The sequence below is a fragment of the Aquila chrysaetos genome, chromosome 23, assembly GCF_900496995.4.
Source record: "Aquila chrysaetos chrysaetos chromosome 23, bAquChr1.4, whole genome shotgun sequence".
Taxonomy (NCBI): Eukaryota; Metazoa; Chordata; class Aves; order Accipitriformes; family Accipitridae; genus Aquila; species Aquila chrysaetos.
This window is the reverse complement of record NC_044026.1, coordinates 6,440,555-6,458,603: the sequence shown is the minus strand read 5'-3', so window position 1 is coordinate 6,458,603 and position 18,049 is coordinate 6,440,555. Positions and strand designations below refer to the sequence as shown.

The 18,049-nt window shown below is 41.3% G+C and overlaps 1 protein-coding gene across 9 annotated transcripts in view; it reads left to right on the top strand.

Moving 5' to 3' along the window:
* Positions 1–18,049, top strand: part of IL1RL1 (interleukin 1 receptor like 1) — a 29,060-nt gene that overhangs the window by 4,970 nt on the left and 6,041 nt on the right. Inside the window, exons 2-11 of one of the 9 annotated variants that reach the window (XM_029999190.2) lie at positions 91–186; positions 1,057–1,127; positions 3,405–3,606; positions 3,903–4,071; positions 4,155–4,317; positions 6,924–6,992; positions 8,880–9,012; positions 9,105–9,262; positions 9,359–9,447; positions 10,866–11,184. In XM_029999190.2, coding sequence (XP_029855050.1) covers positions 1,061–1,127; positions 3,405–3,606; positions 3,903–4,071; positions 4,155–4,317; positions 6,924–6,992; positions 8,880–9,012; positions 9,105–9,262; positions 9,359–9,447; positions 10,866–10,886 — 1,071 coding nt within the window. In that variant the 5' untranslated portion in view covers positions 91–186; positions 1,057–1,060 and the 3' untranslated portion in view covers positions 10,887–11,184. Of the gene's footprint in view, positions 1–72; positions 187–1,056; positions 1,128–3,404; positions 3,607–3,902; positions 4,072–4,154; positions 4,318–6,923; positions 6,993–8,879; positions 9,013–9,104; positions 9,263–9,358; positions 9,448–9,557; positions 11,185–17,160; positions 17,305–18,049 lie in introns of those variants that run through there. The other 8 variants (XM_029999191.2, XM_029999195.2, XM_029999186.2 and 5 more) reach the window with 8 other exon arrangements.

Below are 18,049 nucleotides of genomic sequence, written 5' to 3'. Positions count from 1 at the left end.
TTTCACTACTCCTCGTGCTCACTATCTGCAACAAAAATTATAATTCGTTTCTAATGTGATTTCTCTTGAAAACTTATCTGTCATCTGTAGTACCATGGGACCGCTTCTTCCTCATACACGATAGTAGAACCCACCGCTCTGTGATCTGCAGTGAAGGACAGCGTTCAAGCGAAGGGTTTATCAAAGGTAAGTAGCATGCTTACAGCTGGATTGCATGCCTGCTGTCTCCTGAGATTTTCCTAGATCAGGTCAATTTAATGTTCATGGACAAATAGCCAGTTTCTTTAATAAAGGGGTTTGCTGGAGAGTGCATGAGCCACACTGTGAGGTGTGAATTACAGCAGGTACGTATCAATTAGACACAAATGAAAACATCAGCGAGGCACAGAATCTGCCCTACTGCTGTTACACGAGTATAATATATGTTCTTTTACCTACCTTTCCAGTCCGTTTCTTTGGTTCCCCTTCAGGTTAGCATTGCTGATGGCACTCGCCTGTTTTTTTTTTTTTTTGCTGCTAAACACTTACCGAGAGAAGCTGCCACTGAAGATACCTCCACTTCTGCAGAAAGCCAGAAAGGTGTTATGCACCTAAACAGATGATTGGATGTAAGCTTAATTCAAAGAGAGGGTATATATTTTCAAATCCAGGATCTATCCTTTTCTAAATCAAGGTATAATTTTTCTGCACTTGACTATGAAGAGAATGCCAACATACATTTAGCTTCCTTAAAAAAAAAAAGCAACCAAGCAAAAAGAGTCTTCTGCCTGAGGCCCACCATGGCAGAGTAATTCCTGCACCCCACTAAACTAAGTCATAAAAGTAGTTTCAGTGGCACATCAACTATTGCATTGATTGTAGAACAAAAAGCATCATCTCAAAGCTGCAAAACCACTGCTACACACGCACGCATGCTCTACAGGGCAGCTCGCATGATGCACTTTATCACTGCGTGATACCGTTATCTGTCAGTAGATGTACATCAGTACCATGGCAATAGTACAACTGATGCAGTCAGAGTATATTCTGAGATCAATGTTTTTCTTTTTGGTTTAGAAATATGACGGGGTATGTACATTTGGTCTTCCTATCTACCTTCCTCTCGGTTTCTATGACATCTGAAACATGTAAGTCACATTTTAAAAATACTTTCTGATGAGGTTTATTCTGTGGAAATGTGTGGGCTGTTCCCAAATTGGTCATTTTTTTAAACCTAAGAGTAGCTAGTTTACCTCAAGCCACAAATCACAGCTTAAAAACCAGCTTTTTGTGTTTTCTCTGCTTATTAAAATGCACTGAGTACTGTCCATTTCTGTGACATCAAGTCTAGGTTCTACTTCTGCTCCTTGGCATCTCTGCAAGCAGAAAGAAAAGGGTCTTTTTGAAAGGATTTGAGAGTAGCTGGTGTTCCAGGCCCCAGCTGGGCAAAGTCTCCAAGACCATGCTTAAATTGCACTGGACAGGGCGTATGCGCATGCACCCTGCTGAACCAAGGATGTTACTGGGTGCTTTGCTCATTAAAAATGCTTTTTAATGTCCTGGTTTTGGGGGTGCTAACTCACAAGTGCAATGTAACAATAACATTTCTCTGCACGTGGGGGATACTCAAACCAGCGAGCTCCTTCTGATGGGTCAGCTCTGCTGACTCAGCTGTACAATGCTGACCAGTGCTGACCAGTGACACGGCGTTACATGGCACTCATGTAGTTCTAGTCTCCAGCTGAGCTGCTTATTTGTCTGAAAAACATCGTAAGATATGATCTTTAAATATTTCCCCATATTCTCAGTTTTACAATATGAATGCTAAGTTTCAAACAAATTAGATTTATCAAGAAGCCAAATTCTGCTGAAGAATTTGCCAAGATAATTTACACTGATGTCATTGAGTTTAGATGAGGCCTCTCATTTTCTGTGTGTTCCCTCTCCTCTATTTTTTCCCCGAAGAAAGCTGTATTTCCAATGTGTTCCTCCTTCGGTGGGGCAATGCCACCTTCCCTGACACCCCAATAGGTCCCACTGGCTTTGCAAGGCTCTTGGGTGGGAATGCTGTTGAAGTGAAGGGGTTGGGGGTGCTCATACTTGACGTGGCTAATTGAGGTGCCTGAATTAGTAAGTGATAAGACGTGTCATGTCAGTGGAGATGAACTGCTTCTTAAGAAAGAACCAGAGCAGAAGCCAAGTGTTCACCACGTAGAGAGACGCGCTACCGGACATGTGCATCTACGCATCTAAAGCCAGGCGGTGGCAATACTCCCACAATGTGCCATTTTTAATAGATATTCTCTATCTTGGTTAGCTGTTTGGTTACCTACCCTCATTTCCATGCTCCCTTGTCTACTGTAGCTCCTCTGCCAGTCTCCATCTTTGTCCAGTCTCCATCCTTGCTTATTTTCTCATCTTTCTCTTCTCCAAAATGCAATTCAACTTTCAGACTAACATTTCTGTTTTCAGCAGCCAGTTCACTATTCAGGTTCCTAGGCACTTAAATATCTATCAAAATTGCTCGACTCGAGTTTCTCTGGACCAGTTTCCATATTCAAAAGTACAAATACACTCACTGAAAAAAAAAAAAATTAGTGTCTTACTCCCAACTTATTCCTCTTTTTTTCTTATGTGTGAGCATGTGTGGTTTGTTTTCCTAAGCTTCTTATTTGTCTCTTATTCCTTTCTGGCATCTTTTCACTTTCCCATCAGATTCTTCCTTTCAGTCTGTTACATTTCTTTCATTTTTTTTACATTTTCGTGAACTTCAGAGAGAAACCCTTCTGGATTTTGTCTTTTTTTTTTTTTTTTTTTTTTTTTTTTTAAAATAATCTTATCTACAGGCTTCCTCCTTCTACTTTTTTCTTCCATGAAAACAAAAAAGAAATTTATTGATTTCCTTTTTCTTTATTAAAAAGGCAGAACAAGAGCTCTTCTCTGTTGTATAACTGAATATTCATTATACTGAAGTAAGGAAAGCTAACTTCATAGTGCAGCATTAAAGCCAGTACTTTTCTTTGTGTTTAGATTCCTGTTTTGAGTAAAACTGGGATTTCAAGCAGAGATTTGCATAAGAAGTTCATTTCAAGAAATCACTATTTTTCAATTAAAACCTCATATTTTTTAGTGTATGTCTGGTTTGAATCTCTGTGTGTGTGTGCTTGTTTTTTTGTTTGCTTGTTTCAGTTGCACACAGTAATTACTATTTTTGCAAACAAACTGCTCCATAATTCAAGGTAAAAAAAAAAAAATTCTTGAAAAAAAATCTAGTGAGAATAAGTTTGCTATTTATCATCTCTGAAAACCCAAGGACGGTAGAGGGACATGACTGGTCTACTGATCTAGGAATGCCAAGTTGTCCTCTGTCTCAGTGGGGCTAAGGTTTAATTCATCTGAGATTTTTATCTTTTGTTTATTTGCAGTTGATGCAATGGAAGGTGAAGCTTTAGTTATAAAATGTCCCCAGTGGAGTTCATCTGTGAAAGTCAACTGGTATCACACAGATACTAACAAAATAATTCCTGCAGAAGAAGAGGGATCACAAGTATTTTCCTTAGAGCGATTTCTTTGGTTTCTGCCAACTTGTAGACAGGATTCTGGAAACTACAGTTGTGTTACACATTTGTAAGTGCAACACTGAAAAGTGAAAGATGTAAGACTGGAAAGAAACATACATCTTTTAATAATGCATTCTAATTATTATCTGTGGAAATAATGCCTTTTTTTCATGTTATACACTAATTCATGTAACTTTTCATGCTGCAATTGTTATTTTTATGGCAGGTCATTAAAATCAACCTGTGTCTGAACTACAATAATCATCCATATGTTTACAAAGCAAGACTCACATTTCTTACAAATATTTAATATATTCTGTATAAAAATATTATCATTGACATACCTTTATTCCATTTTTAAAGTCCATATAATCGCACAAAGTCGTTCAACATCAGTGTGCAGGTGCACCCATACAAGCAAGGAGTATGTTTCCCAAGTCAGATTCGTTACCCAAATGACACTGGAAGAGGAAAAATTGTTTGTCCTACAATTGACAATTATAAGAATGCTACTATCATCCAGTGGTATAAGGTAAATAAAATCCCGATTGTGCCAGTTGTAGATCAGATTACTGTGAGAAGCTATTTGCAGCTAAATAAAGTTTTCTTTTCCAGGACTGTAAACCTCTTCAGGGACAGAGATACTTCAAGGGAGATAAATATATTTTTATTAACAACCCAAGAAAGGAGGATGATGGTTATTATACTTGTCAATTTACCTACACTCATAAAGGAAATGTGTTTAACGTATCAGCAACAAGGATTTTCATAAGTAAGGGTAAGACAGTCATTTTGTCATTATCCTAAGATAAAAAAAGACTGATGCCTACTTAAAGCAAAGGAAGCTCCTTTTGTACATTAAAGAGAAAAAGAGTTTCCGTTAGTTTGTTTTATCTTCTTAGTGAAACTTTAGATCTTTTTTTAGGTGAATTTTATGGGTGGGGACCCAAATGGAGCAAGATGAGCATAAATTCAGACCTGGTCATGTTCAGCTTTTTGCTAAAAGTCTCTGACAACACTGGTTCCATGCTGTGGTTGGTAGAGCTGTCTGGTAGCACTTATTTCTGAAATGAAGTGTCTCCTCAGTGGGATGCTACAAAGCTCTGCTTTCTGTTTGTTCGAGGGGAGAAGAATTTGTAGGTAGTGAGGAACATCTGGTGATCATTGGATCACCAATGAGTTGATGGCCTACAACTCAATACCTTCTGGTCCATCTTGATTATCTAGCATTTATTTGATAGTAGGGCTGAAAAAACTTTTAGATTTGTCTTGAATGATACAAAACGAGCCATACAGAGAGAGAGAGATAGAAAATGAGTGGAGCTCAGTGATTACTGTGTCTGTTATTTTGAACGCAGCCAACATGGCTGAGGTGTGTGGACTTTGGGGTGCCTCTAGGATGCAGTCTCCTCACGGAGGCTTTGTATTTGGATGGTGGTCAGGCAGAGAGCATGCAGCAATCAGCAGTTCCAGACTGCATCAACTTGCAAAACTTCAAAACATGTCTTCAGTTCTGCAATCAGACCAGTAGAAAGATAGTCAGAAAGACTTTTTTTTTTTTGCAGGGTGGGCTTGGGTTTGGGTTGTGGGGTGTTTGTTTTTTTTTTTTTTTTTTTTTTTCCCAAAAATATATAAAGGTTATTTGCAGACTGACGTCAGACCTTTTTGCTGTGGGGAGGCACCCAGCTTGTGGGCAGAATGCAGATTTGGAGTGTAGGAGCCTTGATTCCAGTTTTTGCTGCTGTGCCCAGATCTCAGTAGCAGAGTTTGTTCTGATTATTCTGAGCTGGACAGAAGACAGATTTGAGCCGAGACCTAGTACGGTAGCTTAGGAGGTGTCGTGCCTTTCACCCCCTTCTTCCCTGTAGTACCCTGTTGGTCTCCATGACACTTCTCTGCCTAACACTTAATTTTTGTTTGAATGTGCTTTCATCAAATCTTCTCTAACTGGTCAGGAATATTGTTGTGCCTGGGTTATAATGAAAATTCCTGGGTTTTATTTGGCACAAAGGCATCCAAATTTACAAAAGCCTTTGTTACATCCAGGCAGATTACTTCATTTCGAAGTTAATCTGACTTTCTTTCATTTCAGAAAGAAGGGATTGCAACTTAACCTGTGAAATCTGAGCTGGGTCTGTCATGTCTGCTCCAGTTTTTACTAAATTCAAAGTACTTAATGACAACTTCTTTGAGTTTTTATCAGCCCTTAAAATTAGTATGCTGACAAGTGCAGCTGTTATATTTTGATAACATTGGCTTATGATGTACATTCCTGTTGCCCTGCAGATCCACAGTGACCAAGAGGACCTTCTGCCTCTGAGTGCTGGCATCTAAGAACTTAGCTAGCTAGGAAGTTACTGACCTTCTCCTGACTTCTTTCTTACCAGATCCAGCTAATGAAAATTAGAAACAGTTAGGATAAAGAGAATTGCTTTTCTGGCCACCTGGGAAGCAGAGAGTTAAATGAGTTCCTGCAGATTTTTTTAGGGAAATATGGCTATGGGTTTCACAGAGGTGCCTTGAGATGGAAAAGCTTAATGAGGGAAAGGGTAGCAAGCAATGTGTTTGGGGTGGGAAATATGAGACAAGAAAAGAAGAAAAATGCATCAAGGGAAAAAACTCTGAAAGGTCTGAATGCCTAATTCAAGTCAAGCGGCTGGATGTAGTTTGGACCTGTCCATAACAATTATTAGTGGGGACGGAAAAGAAATATGTTAAAGAAAAAGTAGTATTCCTTCTAGAAGGTAATGATACGGGATGCCCAACGTCATGGCAGACTGATGTAACGGGAAGCAGTTGTGTGCAGCAGCGGAGCGCAGACAGCAGAGAGAGTCTTGGGAACCAGACGTGCTCGGCTGTCGGGCTGCAGAGACGGGGGAAACAGAGGGGAGCACGGGCAGGCAGCTGTGGGCTAGAGGGTCCCCAGTTCAGGTACTGCATAAAAGTACGTATTAGCTGTTACATATCACGGATATGAGTAATTTCTCAAATGTCGGAAGGAATCTCTTTATCTCTTTTTTAAGAACAAAATAAGCAACTGAGAAAACACACAAACCTATAACTGCATTTGCTTTTTTGCCCACTCAGCAGCTAAAACAGTACTTGAGAAACTAAAACCTTTCCTTGCTCTTTAGGTACAAAGGTAAAAATTAAATAAATGGGGAGAAATACTTTATTAACGGGTACAGACTCCTCAGAAATATTTGGTCATAGGAATAAAACCAGATGATCCTGACAGACGTGTGAAACACTGTTGTAGTGTTAATGTGCAATTCTGCTTTGGGATCTTAAAATATTGACAGTACAGATTATAATCATTACCTTACAAAATGCATTTTCACAACTTTCTAATATGTACATTCTTTCCCTCCTTAATTTCTAAAGCAAAACACTCACTTCTGCCTCCTCAAATTTTATTTCCAAAGGATAAAGGTATAATAGAAGTGGAGCTTGGTAAGTACTCACTTTAAATCATTTCTAAATTAACATTTTGTGATGACATAGCAAACATGGGGATCTTCAAGAAGATTTAATGGTGGAGTTTTTCGTTACGGTTTTTCACCATAATGTTTACCAGATTTAATTCGCCCCAGGCACAGGGATGTGAAGATAGATGTACCTGATGGGTTATTTAGGCATTAAGCAGCAGTTTAAGGGGATTTAAATAACCCATTCTACCCTCACTGGGACAGAGTAGGATTACTCACATGGTCAGTTATTACATCTCAGCTGAAGGGGTGACCACTTCCATCCTCTTCAAAGAGGGCTTTAGCTAAATCCCTTGAAACCGCTCGATGGTACCCCTAAGAGAGAAGGATGGACTATTCTTGCAACTAGAGATACTCCTTGTTCCTTGCAGTCTCCGCGTGGAGACAGCGGCTGTGTCTCCGTTGATGGATGAAGGAGAGCAAGGGATGGTCGCTGGCCCGGAGGCTGAGGAGCACTGCCTGGCTCATGTCCCCGTTGGCTAGCGTTGAGCAGACCTGGCTGGCTGGACGATACCGGGAGGGCTGAGAGACAGGACCAGGGAGTCAGCTTAGAAATAGGAGGTCGGAGAGCCCGTGATGCAGAGCTTGCTCCCCGTCTCCCTTTTGTTTAGGACCGCAGATGTTCTCAGTGATTCAGATTCACCCCGCAGAACTTGCAGCCTCAGAGCGAGGTGCTTGTGGTAGGAGCGAGAGCCGCCCGGGGTTCTTGTATAGTCAATGGAGAAAGGTGGACCTGTGCGGAAGGCGACTGAGCCCATCTGAAACGTAAATAGGTAGCTCAGGGTGGCTGTCTCCCAGGGCAGGTGGGGTCAACCTGGGCCACTGGGAGAAGGGATCGCAATTCCCGCTCCACTGCTGCTGTCCTACGGCCAGGCTGGGCCGGTAGCAGGTTCTGCAGGGGCCCGGGGTCCCGTCTGAGGTGCCACGCGCCCAGGCTCAGAGACGTGCCGGGTTGAGTCACGGTCCCGTTCTTTTTGCCTCTTTCCCCCAGTTGCTTTGTCACCCAGAATTAGATGATCTGTGCTCCAGGACCACCTTTCTCTAAGAAGATGGTCAGTCTCTAGTGCTCTGCGGGCTCTGCCCACCCCTCTGGGACAATAAGTGACCTGGCACTGCTTGCACGGAGCAAATTCGCTTTGCGTGTAAAAACCATTTGCTGTACCGGTTCCATTGTCTCCTATTTGCAAAAATGAAGGGATTTCTCCATGGTCCCTAATACCGATTCAGGTTGTAAGTTATAAGATTTGTTAATCTTATCTAAGCCTTGCTTAGATGCAGATTTACATGGAAATGATTTAAAGTGTTTTAATTGTACCTTCTTCCAGTGCGATGGTGACTCTTTGGAATAAATATTTCCTAATAACAAATACTTAACAAGTAATTTCCTGTGTTAGTTTTGCTTGGACTGGTTTACTTCACTTTTGTCCAGCTTGAATAAAATCCAAGATAAGACTCTGCACACAAGACTTCGGCAAAATAATATATACTGAAATTTGATTATGTTATTTCCATGTACATTTGTGTGTAAACCAACATTTAGTTTCCATGTTCCTCAATAGTTGATTACACGGGTTAAGCATCACAAGTAAAATCTACATTGCCTTCATCATAACAAATATAAATAATTCCTTTTGCAATCCTTGGTGTTGTATTAGATAATTTGTTGAAAATCTCATTTTACTATTTCTTTTTGTCATCATTTTGTCAGCAGTAGTTCAGAAAAATATATCAAAATTGTTAAGACGAAACTCACAGGTGGTATGAAGATTTGTAGAAAGCGATGTTATGAGGAAAATAAAATTATACTTGTTTTTCATCAAGGAGTGTTTACATCTCTCTGTATCTTGATTAGGTGCTGCTTTGTCTCTGAAATGTCAGGCCCGCCTGGGGATTAAGAAACAGCCGATCGCTGTTGTCACATGGGATATAGATAACATCCCAGTGAAACACTTAGATTCTTCAAGATTTCATGAAAAAACTCATTTGTAAGTACATATAACACAGGATAAGCTTTCTTCTATGCAAACTGTTCCTAGCCATTAAAGCCAACAGTACCAGCTCTTTCTCTCTCTCTTAGTTTTGAAGGACGTGAGCAAGAATATTACAGAGAGACCACTTTGCATATTACTGAAATAAAAAAGGAGGATCTGCAGGCAAATTTCACATGTGTAGCGGTGAACGAAATGCAGAACACAAAAGCCACGGTGACGTTAAAACTTAAAGCACAAAGTGAGGGTAGGATTTTTTCGTTTTTTCTTACACTTTGCACTCAGTTTGAAATATGTTGGTGATTTTATTATTTGTTTCTGTTAGTAAGAAAGTTTCTGTTAGTAGAAAGAAAAACCAGCCTGCTTCCTCCCTACGTATTCAAGCCAGTGGCAAAATTCTCTTGGCTTCATGAGGTCATGAAAGTCCTTGGGGTAAATTCTGCTGGGGGGTGGAGGGGGCATTACTCGAATGGTATCAGCGAGAGGTTAAATATGCAGAGCACGACTGTATCAGCCCTGTGATAAGAATATCCTGTTTCTAGGATATTTCTGCTCGGTGACAGATTCCCCTTGCCGTGAAGGCAGGCAGTGCACTTGGATTTGAAGCACACTGGTATAGTGCAGTCTGCTCCACAAAATGCTCAGGCTATGGAGGAGCCTCTGCAAACGAGAGAGCCAGGCAAGGAACCGACCTCTCCTTTGGTCATCAGCGTTACAATGTGTTGTGAGGAGCAGAGATTCGTCTTCTTTTGAGAATCAAACTGTTGTATCTGGTGTGGAACCATGGCAGAAAATAGGCAAACTTTAAACCCAAGAGTTTCAGCTGCCAGTTTGCCAGTTTGCTTGCCTTCCCTCCCATACCCCATCCACTGCAGCGTCTTGTTTTTTGACTGAATGTTAAACGGTGTGACTAACTGCTGCCATGTCTGGCTTTATCGTCTCTCCCTCTGAGAGCCACTGTGTTCACTTTGTGCCACACAGAGGTGCGAGTAACGCTTTGAAGGCTTTCCCTTCGTTTTGTTTTTAAATTCATGGTTCTAGTAATTTCTGCCAGAGAAGGAAAATCCAGGGCAGTAAATGGTAGGGACTGGGATGGACTTTAGCTTTTATGGGAATTTTTTTTTTAATAGGGATAGCCTGATCCCTAAGCACTGTTGCCAGCACCACTGAGTTAGATTCTTATGGCAGAAAACGCTACTGTGTCTGTGAAGGCACAACAAGAAGCTGCGGTCAATGTTTTCCTTTCTAATTCCTTCAGATATGCTGAACCACCAAGGACCTTGAGAAGAAGTCCCAAGGCCTTTACCAAGGATTAGTTTTCTATAAGAGAATGGTGGGAAGAGTAAAATCAAGGGTATTGTGATCACCAGGTGTGCACAGCTCCATGTCCTGCAGTATTCTTGACCGTTCATAACTTCCTACAGAATCATGGCTTCAAAGCATAGACGTATTTCCTTGCCGTAGCCTAGACTAGAAGGGATGTAGGTGAATTATAACAGAGGATGGGGCATCATCCAGCAGGATAGCACCGATTCCCCCCAGAGGAAGGTGGCAGGAGATGTTTTGGTTGGATATTACTAAGTGAGTGTGAGCGTAGCATCAGTCAGGAAGCTGGAAGCACATCAGCTCTGCACTGAAGTATCTGAGCGTGGGAGCGTACTTGCAATGAGAGGGAAGGAAACGGAGTAACAGTTCCTGCTTGCTCTGGTTCAGGCAATACAAGTCTTTTATTGGCCCCATATTATGAACTAGATGAAGGAAAGAGTATATTTTATATTCTGTATTCATCAAGTGATTCATTGAATCTGATTTCTGTTGTAGACAAATCTTATTTTGTTTTTTATCCATAGGTCTTCAGTAAATGTTCATGAAAGCTCTTGACTGTGACCCCCCCCTTTGCTGCTGCCTGTTTTGTGTGGATATCTGTCCCCTTCTCCTTGTTGCTGCTATTGTCAAGATGCCTGCTTCTGCTCCTCAGCACTGTTGGTGTAAGCAATGCTATGTCCAGAAATGGTTGTGCTCTGCTTTAGTTTTCTTCATTCACTCCTCACACAGCTGAGCGATATTTATGCTAAAACAATGACAGCTTGCCTCTGAGTATCATAAAAATGCTGTGGGGTTTGCTTGTGCCTCTCATGTTGTAACTGTGTAATAAAAATGTGTACTCTCCTTTTTGTGTTTTGTTTGTTTGTTTATTTTTAATGAGAAAAACAGTTGTGGTTTTTTTTTTAAATATTTGATTGTTCCTTAGTGTTTCCCACAGCACAACTTGTGTCTGCCCGCTACTATCCTGTTAATGTTCTTTTTACACAAGTTCCTGCTCTGTTTTCTGATTTTTTTTTTTCCAGTACATTCAATATGGCTTACATTATCATTATTTATAGCACGGATCTGTGATAGGAAGTAAGAGATGAATAGGTGTTGTGCCATTTACTACTCAAATTAGTCCATTTTGAGGGCATTTAATGAACTAGATAAATAGTGTTTAGCAGCACAGGTGACAGATTAAGGGAGGAAGCAAAGATGCTGTAAGCAATTGCCTTAGACCTCCTCTGCATTAGTACCTGTTCCGTCTTGCAGCAATAGTCTCTGTCTTCAAAAACCTGCTGAATGAATGATTTGGCTCAGCACATGGAAATTTTCCGTGGGAACCAGGAATTAAATCTATTTTTCTGAGTCAAAATCAAATACTTTTAAGTCCTAGTTCACTGTTAGTAATATCATTATAATTAACGCTAACAATTTGCTTTCATAACAATTGTAATCCACATAAGAATAAAAAATTGCCAGAGAGGAGTGATGAGAAACAGAGGAGTTTCTTTCACAGTCAAGAGTGGTGAGAGATGTGTAGTTTTGTCTCCATGGAAAACAAAAATACTCCCTTAATACTGGCAGGAACAGATGTCATTGGCAAACCTGCTTGACATTTCACAGGGAAGAAAGTATATTTTCCAGCTTAGGATAGATGCTGTGCATGCATGTATGTGTTCACATATGTGTGTGAAGAAAAGTGCTGTATTGCGAAAAGTGTCTGTCCCAAGTGTCTTTTCACTTATCTTTTTAAATAGGAAATAATTACTGCCAAAAGAAGCCTATCCACTCTTTAGAAATGAGCTACATAACCTACGTACCTCAGTTTTCGGGAGCAACGCAGCGCAGTCAGCTTCTTTTGGTGTGGAGGTATCCAGACTATGCACACTATGTCTTTTAGACACAGAGAAATCAGGCAAATTCTTTGTTTTAACAGAAGAATTTAATGACGATTTGGCTATGAATTTTGACAGTCTCTGCAGCTATGGTCTTGCCTCCATTAGGAGGTGCTAATGTCCCTGCATTGTTCAGCTGCTGCTGCTGCATTCGGAGGTTGCTTCTCCTCCTGCTGAGGAAGATTTTTCTCTATTTTTTTTCCCCATCCAGCCCCTGCCTAGACTTTCATCGCCCCCAGTCAATATGAAACCCATCCTTCCACGCTATTTCCCATCCTTTCTCTGCCCATTTTGACTGAAGCTGTTTGCTATCTTCTGACTCCTTCACGAGCACTTGTTCATAAACAGTCTTCATGTCTCATAATACCTCTTTACAGAAAATACAGGCTGTCTCATTTCCTCCAGATCTTTCAGTCCTATATGTCCCTTTTTAATTCCAGAGATGGTGATCATCCCAGATTTTACATCCTCTCTCTGCCACAAGACGTGTCCTCTCATGTGCTCTGAGATCATCTGCGTAACTTGTTGTGTGGTGTGCCTCTGGTTATTGTAAGACTAAGGAATTTGCGACAACTTTTAATTCCCTTTTCTTCCACCTTTCGTGACAAAGATGTAGCTAGTATCACTGGGCACCTGGCAAGAGACAGCAACTCTGCCCGCCAGACTACTCCCAGTTGCCCTCCACAGCTACTTGGTATCTCTCATGCTGGAAGATGCCACCTCTCAAGAACGAGAAAACTGATCAGCTACACTGTTCACGCCAGTTCAGGTCATCGATATCTGCAGTGGATCAATGCTCACAAAAGTAGCTCTGCTGGCAGAGGGAGGAGAGCTGTTAGCTCCTGAGACAGAGGCAATGACAAATAATCGGAGAAACACTTTTGTGTTAACTCCTTCTACCAGCAGAGCTGGGTCAGGACAGGAACATCCCTTCAGCATCCCCTTCAACCTGTCTGCTAGGGAATACATGGGCTGTCTGAATACCTTCCAAGTCCTTCCCTTTTTATTAATATATAAGCTGCCACTGGCTTTTAGTTCCTTATCTTGATTCAGAGCTCATTAAATAACTGGAGGCGGCTTTTCATGTGTGTGACCCAGAAGCATCATCTTATTTCTCCCTGAGCATTCCTCCATTCTCTTTCACAAGGAAGTATAAAATGCCCAGAGGACCACAAATCTTTCTGGTGTGAACCCTCTTCTCTGGAAAAAGCCAGAAATTCCAGTCATTTAGAGCAGAGCTAAAGTTCAGCCCAGAACATCAGCTCTGTTCTTCCTCAAAGATATTTAATGCCGAACCTAACCTTTTGGCTCATCTTTGGTAGACGGATGTGGACAGGAATTCCAGACCCAGATCTCTGCCTTAACTGTCTGGAAGTGTGTCCACCTTAGAAGCCAGAGAAGTTACAAAAATACTGCTGTTCTTCCAGAGTTTGTCAGGAAATCGTTCAAATGTTGCTTTCTGACTTGCTTTCTCTGGCCTCTCCAATATTGTTTCTTGTGAGCTGATAGCTCTGTATTCCCATGGCTCTTGAACATAAATAAATAGTATTACAAGACAGTCTACTCATGAACTCTCTGCCGCTAAATGATGCAGCAAAGTCAAACGGAACAACAGGATCTGTTCAACCTTGTTCAGGGCCTCCAAAAACGGCTTCTGGCCCTTGCCCCCATTGTGCTGAAAATAGCTGATTTATTCCAGAGAAATGAGAGGCTGAGTCAGCCTTACTGAGAACTGAACCTGCAGTTCCAGGAAGACCCCTGCGTGGTTCTTGTCTGATGCACTACAAGCTGTATAAGCACAGGAAATTTATCACTTCTTTTCCAGCCTTGGTCTAACCAGTGTAAAATTAAATGTAAACAGCATTTTTTAGGTTCATAATTGCAGAATTTGTTGTTGGAACCTGTTTCTTCTCTAGATGTTTTACAGATACTTACTCAATGGATTACAACAGTATTTATAATGTTGTGGCGAGCACACTATCAACAAATGAAGCAATAACAGATAGTGGCAATCTCTGATGCTTGGGTCATCCTCACCAGCTAGTGGAAGAGGTTTCCTAAGTTTGTCCCCGTGTGTGTGTGTATTGACCAGGAAAATGGATCAAATCATAATATTTGAAGGGTCCACAAGGACAAAGTTCCTTCATGGGCATCATGTGACACTGTTAAAACTATGAAGAGGCCAAACATCACTATAAAAGAAACTGGTTGTTTTCTTGCTCGCTTCAATCTTACTGGAAGGTGGTTTCCCAAATCTCCTAGTTCTGATGAGCTATGCTTCATCACATGCCTGATGTTTCTTCCTCCCTTTAAATGACAAAGAAAGAAACAGGAAGAGTGTGAAAATCATGTCAAATTTACCTCACATCCTACCAGAGGAAAGGGAAAATGTACTTGTGAACTCTTTATTTATATACCTTTTCAGTGGAATTTCTCAGGCACTAATATTTTTAGGTTGCCTCTGTAAATACTACTCAATACACTGCCTTATTCAACACCTCCTGGAGACGCCAAGGAACCTGTAAATTTCAATATAAGATACACTTCACTGCTAAATATTTTATCTTATTTCACTCACCTAGTGCAAAGTCCAAGCAAAAGCTCTGAAATTGCTCCCTGGCGGTGGTCAGTGCCTTCACCTAGTAGCATACTTACTGGCTGCATACAATCTGCAGCATTTTCCAACCTGTCTTGCTGCCTCTTCTGCAGAGGAAATTGAGAGGGGCTCCTCAGCCTGCTGTAAGATGCACCTCCTCAAGCACCAGAGAATGGCCTGCGGCTGCTGCCGCGTGTCTTGTGTGTGTTTTGCAGGCAGAGGGAGGAAAAGCCCCGAACGTCTGATCCCTGCTCTGAATGCACAAGGCTTGGCTGGGTGGAGTTGCTACCAGTACATACAATCACCTTCCATGGGTTGAGATGCTGTGAAGGGTCTTTACAGTGAGGATGCCAGAGCTGACCTCCATGTTTGTATTGCCAGAAAGCTTGTGTTTAAATTTATATGTGGTCAACATTCAAAGGAATGTTTCTTTCCTCAGCTAAGATAATTCTGAAATTGCAGCATACCTCAAATCTCATTGTAACACTGAAGGGATACATGCTTCTAGTGGTATTCCAAGCCAGGGCATTGCATCTGGCAATTATTTTTGCTATATCATAGTAAAACAAAAATAGATGGGCCATTTTATACAGATGCGATGCACAATCTGGACATTTTCATGTGCATTTCTGTAGGGGTAAAAGTCTATCTCCCAGTCCAACACCCCGGGAGGTATATTTTTTAATCCAAATAATTTCAGTGATGTGAATCACAGAAAAGTCCCCAAAGTGGTTATATTATTACAACTATAGGATGACGAGTTGTCATGCTGGGAAGGAATAATTAGGTAAAGTAGATGGACTGTGAATGGAAACCTCTTAATGGGTTTAGTTGTCAGAGAAAGAAATGTATGTGGAACTGCTCTGAGTCTACGTGTTAAAACCAAGTGGAGTATATTCAGGTGTCTTTCATTTGCTTAGGAGCAGTTTTCTACCATGAGACAATTGCCATTAATCTTCCCTCCAATGGAATAAAGAATTCTCTTTGTGTATCTGCTGTAAAAAGCCTTTGATATTTTAATTTCAAACTTGGTTACCTGGGACTCATAGTGTTTTCAATACCGAATCCTGGGTGAATTCAATATACCCAGGACATAGGTCAAAAGTGTCTTCTTCAGATTTGTGGTTGTAACAGTCTGGATTAAGCTTCTATCTTTCTAGTTTGGAGACAGTACAAAATGATCTTGCTTTTACCTCCCATTGTCTCTTGCTGCAGCAGAACTAGATGCCATCTAGAGGACGCACATATCTAGATTGACTTCTGCTCTGTGCATCACAGAACAAGAGGAAAAATGGGCTGTTACAGAAATGCAGCTATCACAGGGTTGTGATAGAAACGTAGCTCTCCCCTAGAAGAGTGATAATCACAATCTTGTCCTAGACTACCTGTGTGCATATGATAGCACAGAGCTGGTGACTGCCGTCCTTATAGAATCATAGGATCATAGAATGGTTTGGGCTGGAAGGGACCTTTAAACATCATCCAGTCCAACCCCCCTGCAATGACCAGGGACATCTTCAACTCGATCAGGTTGCTCAGAGCCCCATCCAGCCTGACCTTGAATGTTTGCAGGGATGGGGCATCTACCACCTCTCTGGGCAACCTGGGCCAGTACTTCACCACTGTCATTGTATAAAATTTCTTCCTTATATCTAGCCTGAATCTATCCTTGATAAGTCTTCATCTCTGAGGTGGAGGGGGTCAGATTCAAGAGCTCTTCCATGAGGGAAGCTGGAACTGAAGGGGGTGGCTCCTTTCTTTCCCAGTTCTCCTCACTTGTCATTGCTATTTTATGCTCCTTGACCCTCTTCAAAGGAAAAGGCAGGGGAGAACATCTGCCTCCAGCATAGTTTATTTTTGTGACCAGGACATGTTCTGTTTTCCTGCTTGTTTTGCGTACTTTGTTCTTATCTTGCAGATTTCATTATTTGCACATGTTTCTCTGTACCCTGTTTGTGCAGCTATGCCAGAAGCCTCCGCTTGTCCTTTTGCGGACACTTAGAGTTGTCATGCGTACGCTTAGCTGCCTTACAAAATGCTTGAACATTGTTGTTGGTTGAGTTATTAACAGTTTTACAATATTACAAAATACTTAAACATCATTGTGGTATTTAGTGTAGGTAGGTCTTGATTCAACAGAAGTAAATATTAATTATATACTGCTTAGTATGCTTCTAGTTTAGGGGTCTCTGTGTTGGCTACACCAGCTGGGGAAGGAAAAAGCTTTGTCGTCTCTGTTGTGAGCTCCTTAAAGCTGCAACAGAAGTAAGGATATGAGAGGCTGAGGCTTCAGCCCACAGGTTAACTTCTCTACAGCTGACAATATATTTCTCTTCTTTGCAGTCGGTCTTCCTAACGTCCCCTTGATCGTAGGATCTCTAGTTTTGCTGGTTGCAATAGCAGTCTCTGTTATACTTTATCAGTCCTTCCGAGTTGATATCGTCCTACTGTATCGGGAGATATTTCAGCCCTACTCAGTCAAGGACGGTGAGTAAGAGTTGAGCAAGAAAGCTTAAAAAAAGGAAAAAGGCAAATCATATGGAAATGGATTTATTTGATAGTTGCTTACTAACTCATATGACACCTGAGCCTGATCCTTCTCTTTCACAAGACTTCTGAAATCGTTTTGATAAGAGGGGACATACATCGATCTGGTAGTGCTTTACATTCCATTGTTTCCCGGTTTCTGCAGTGATATATTACATAAAAGAGGGATTCAGTCCTGGTTTCATATTTTTTTAACAAAATTTTTTGCCATGAAAAATTGAATGACAGTGAAAATCCAATTTACAGTGCTATCAACTGTACTTGTTATGTGCTCTCTAAAGCAAAGGAACCAGCCCGCTGGCTAATGTGTTAACAGGTATGTGTTAGAGCAATACAGTTTTTATAAGCCAAAGAGAAAGGTACCAATATTGTGGAAGACACTTTTGGGGGGAATACATCCCATCCAACTTTAGGGGTGGACTTCACCTCAAGATTAAGATATCTCAATTCAGTCCCATGCAATGAAGGTGCACACTTGCAAGTTCCCATCATAGATACGAAACCTGGAGACCTGGGGCTGGGTTGAGCTGTCTAACCGTAAGCAGCTAGTGCCGTTGGAGCTCCCTTAGGACTTGAGAGAGACCTGAACCCTTCTGCAGTGGCAGCTGAAGGGCAGGCAGTGCCTAATGACACTACGTTTTTAGGTGACCAAATCCAGCTCCTCATCAATAAAGTCAGCTGAGCG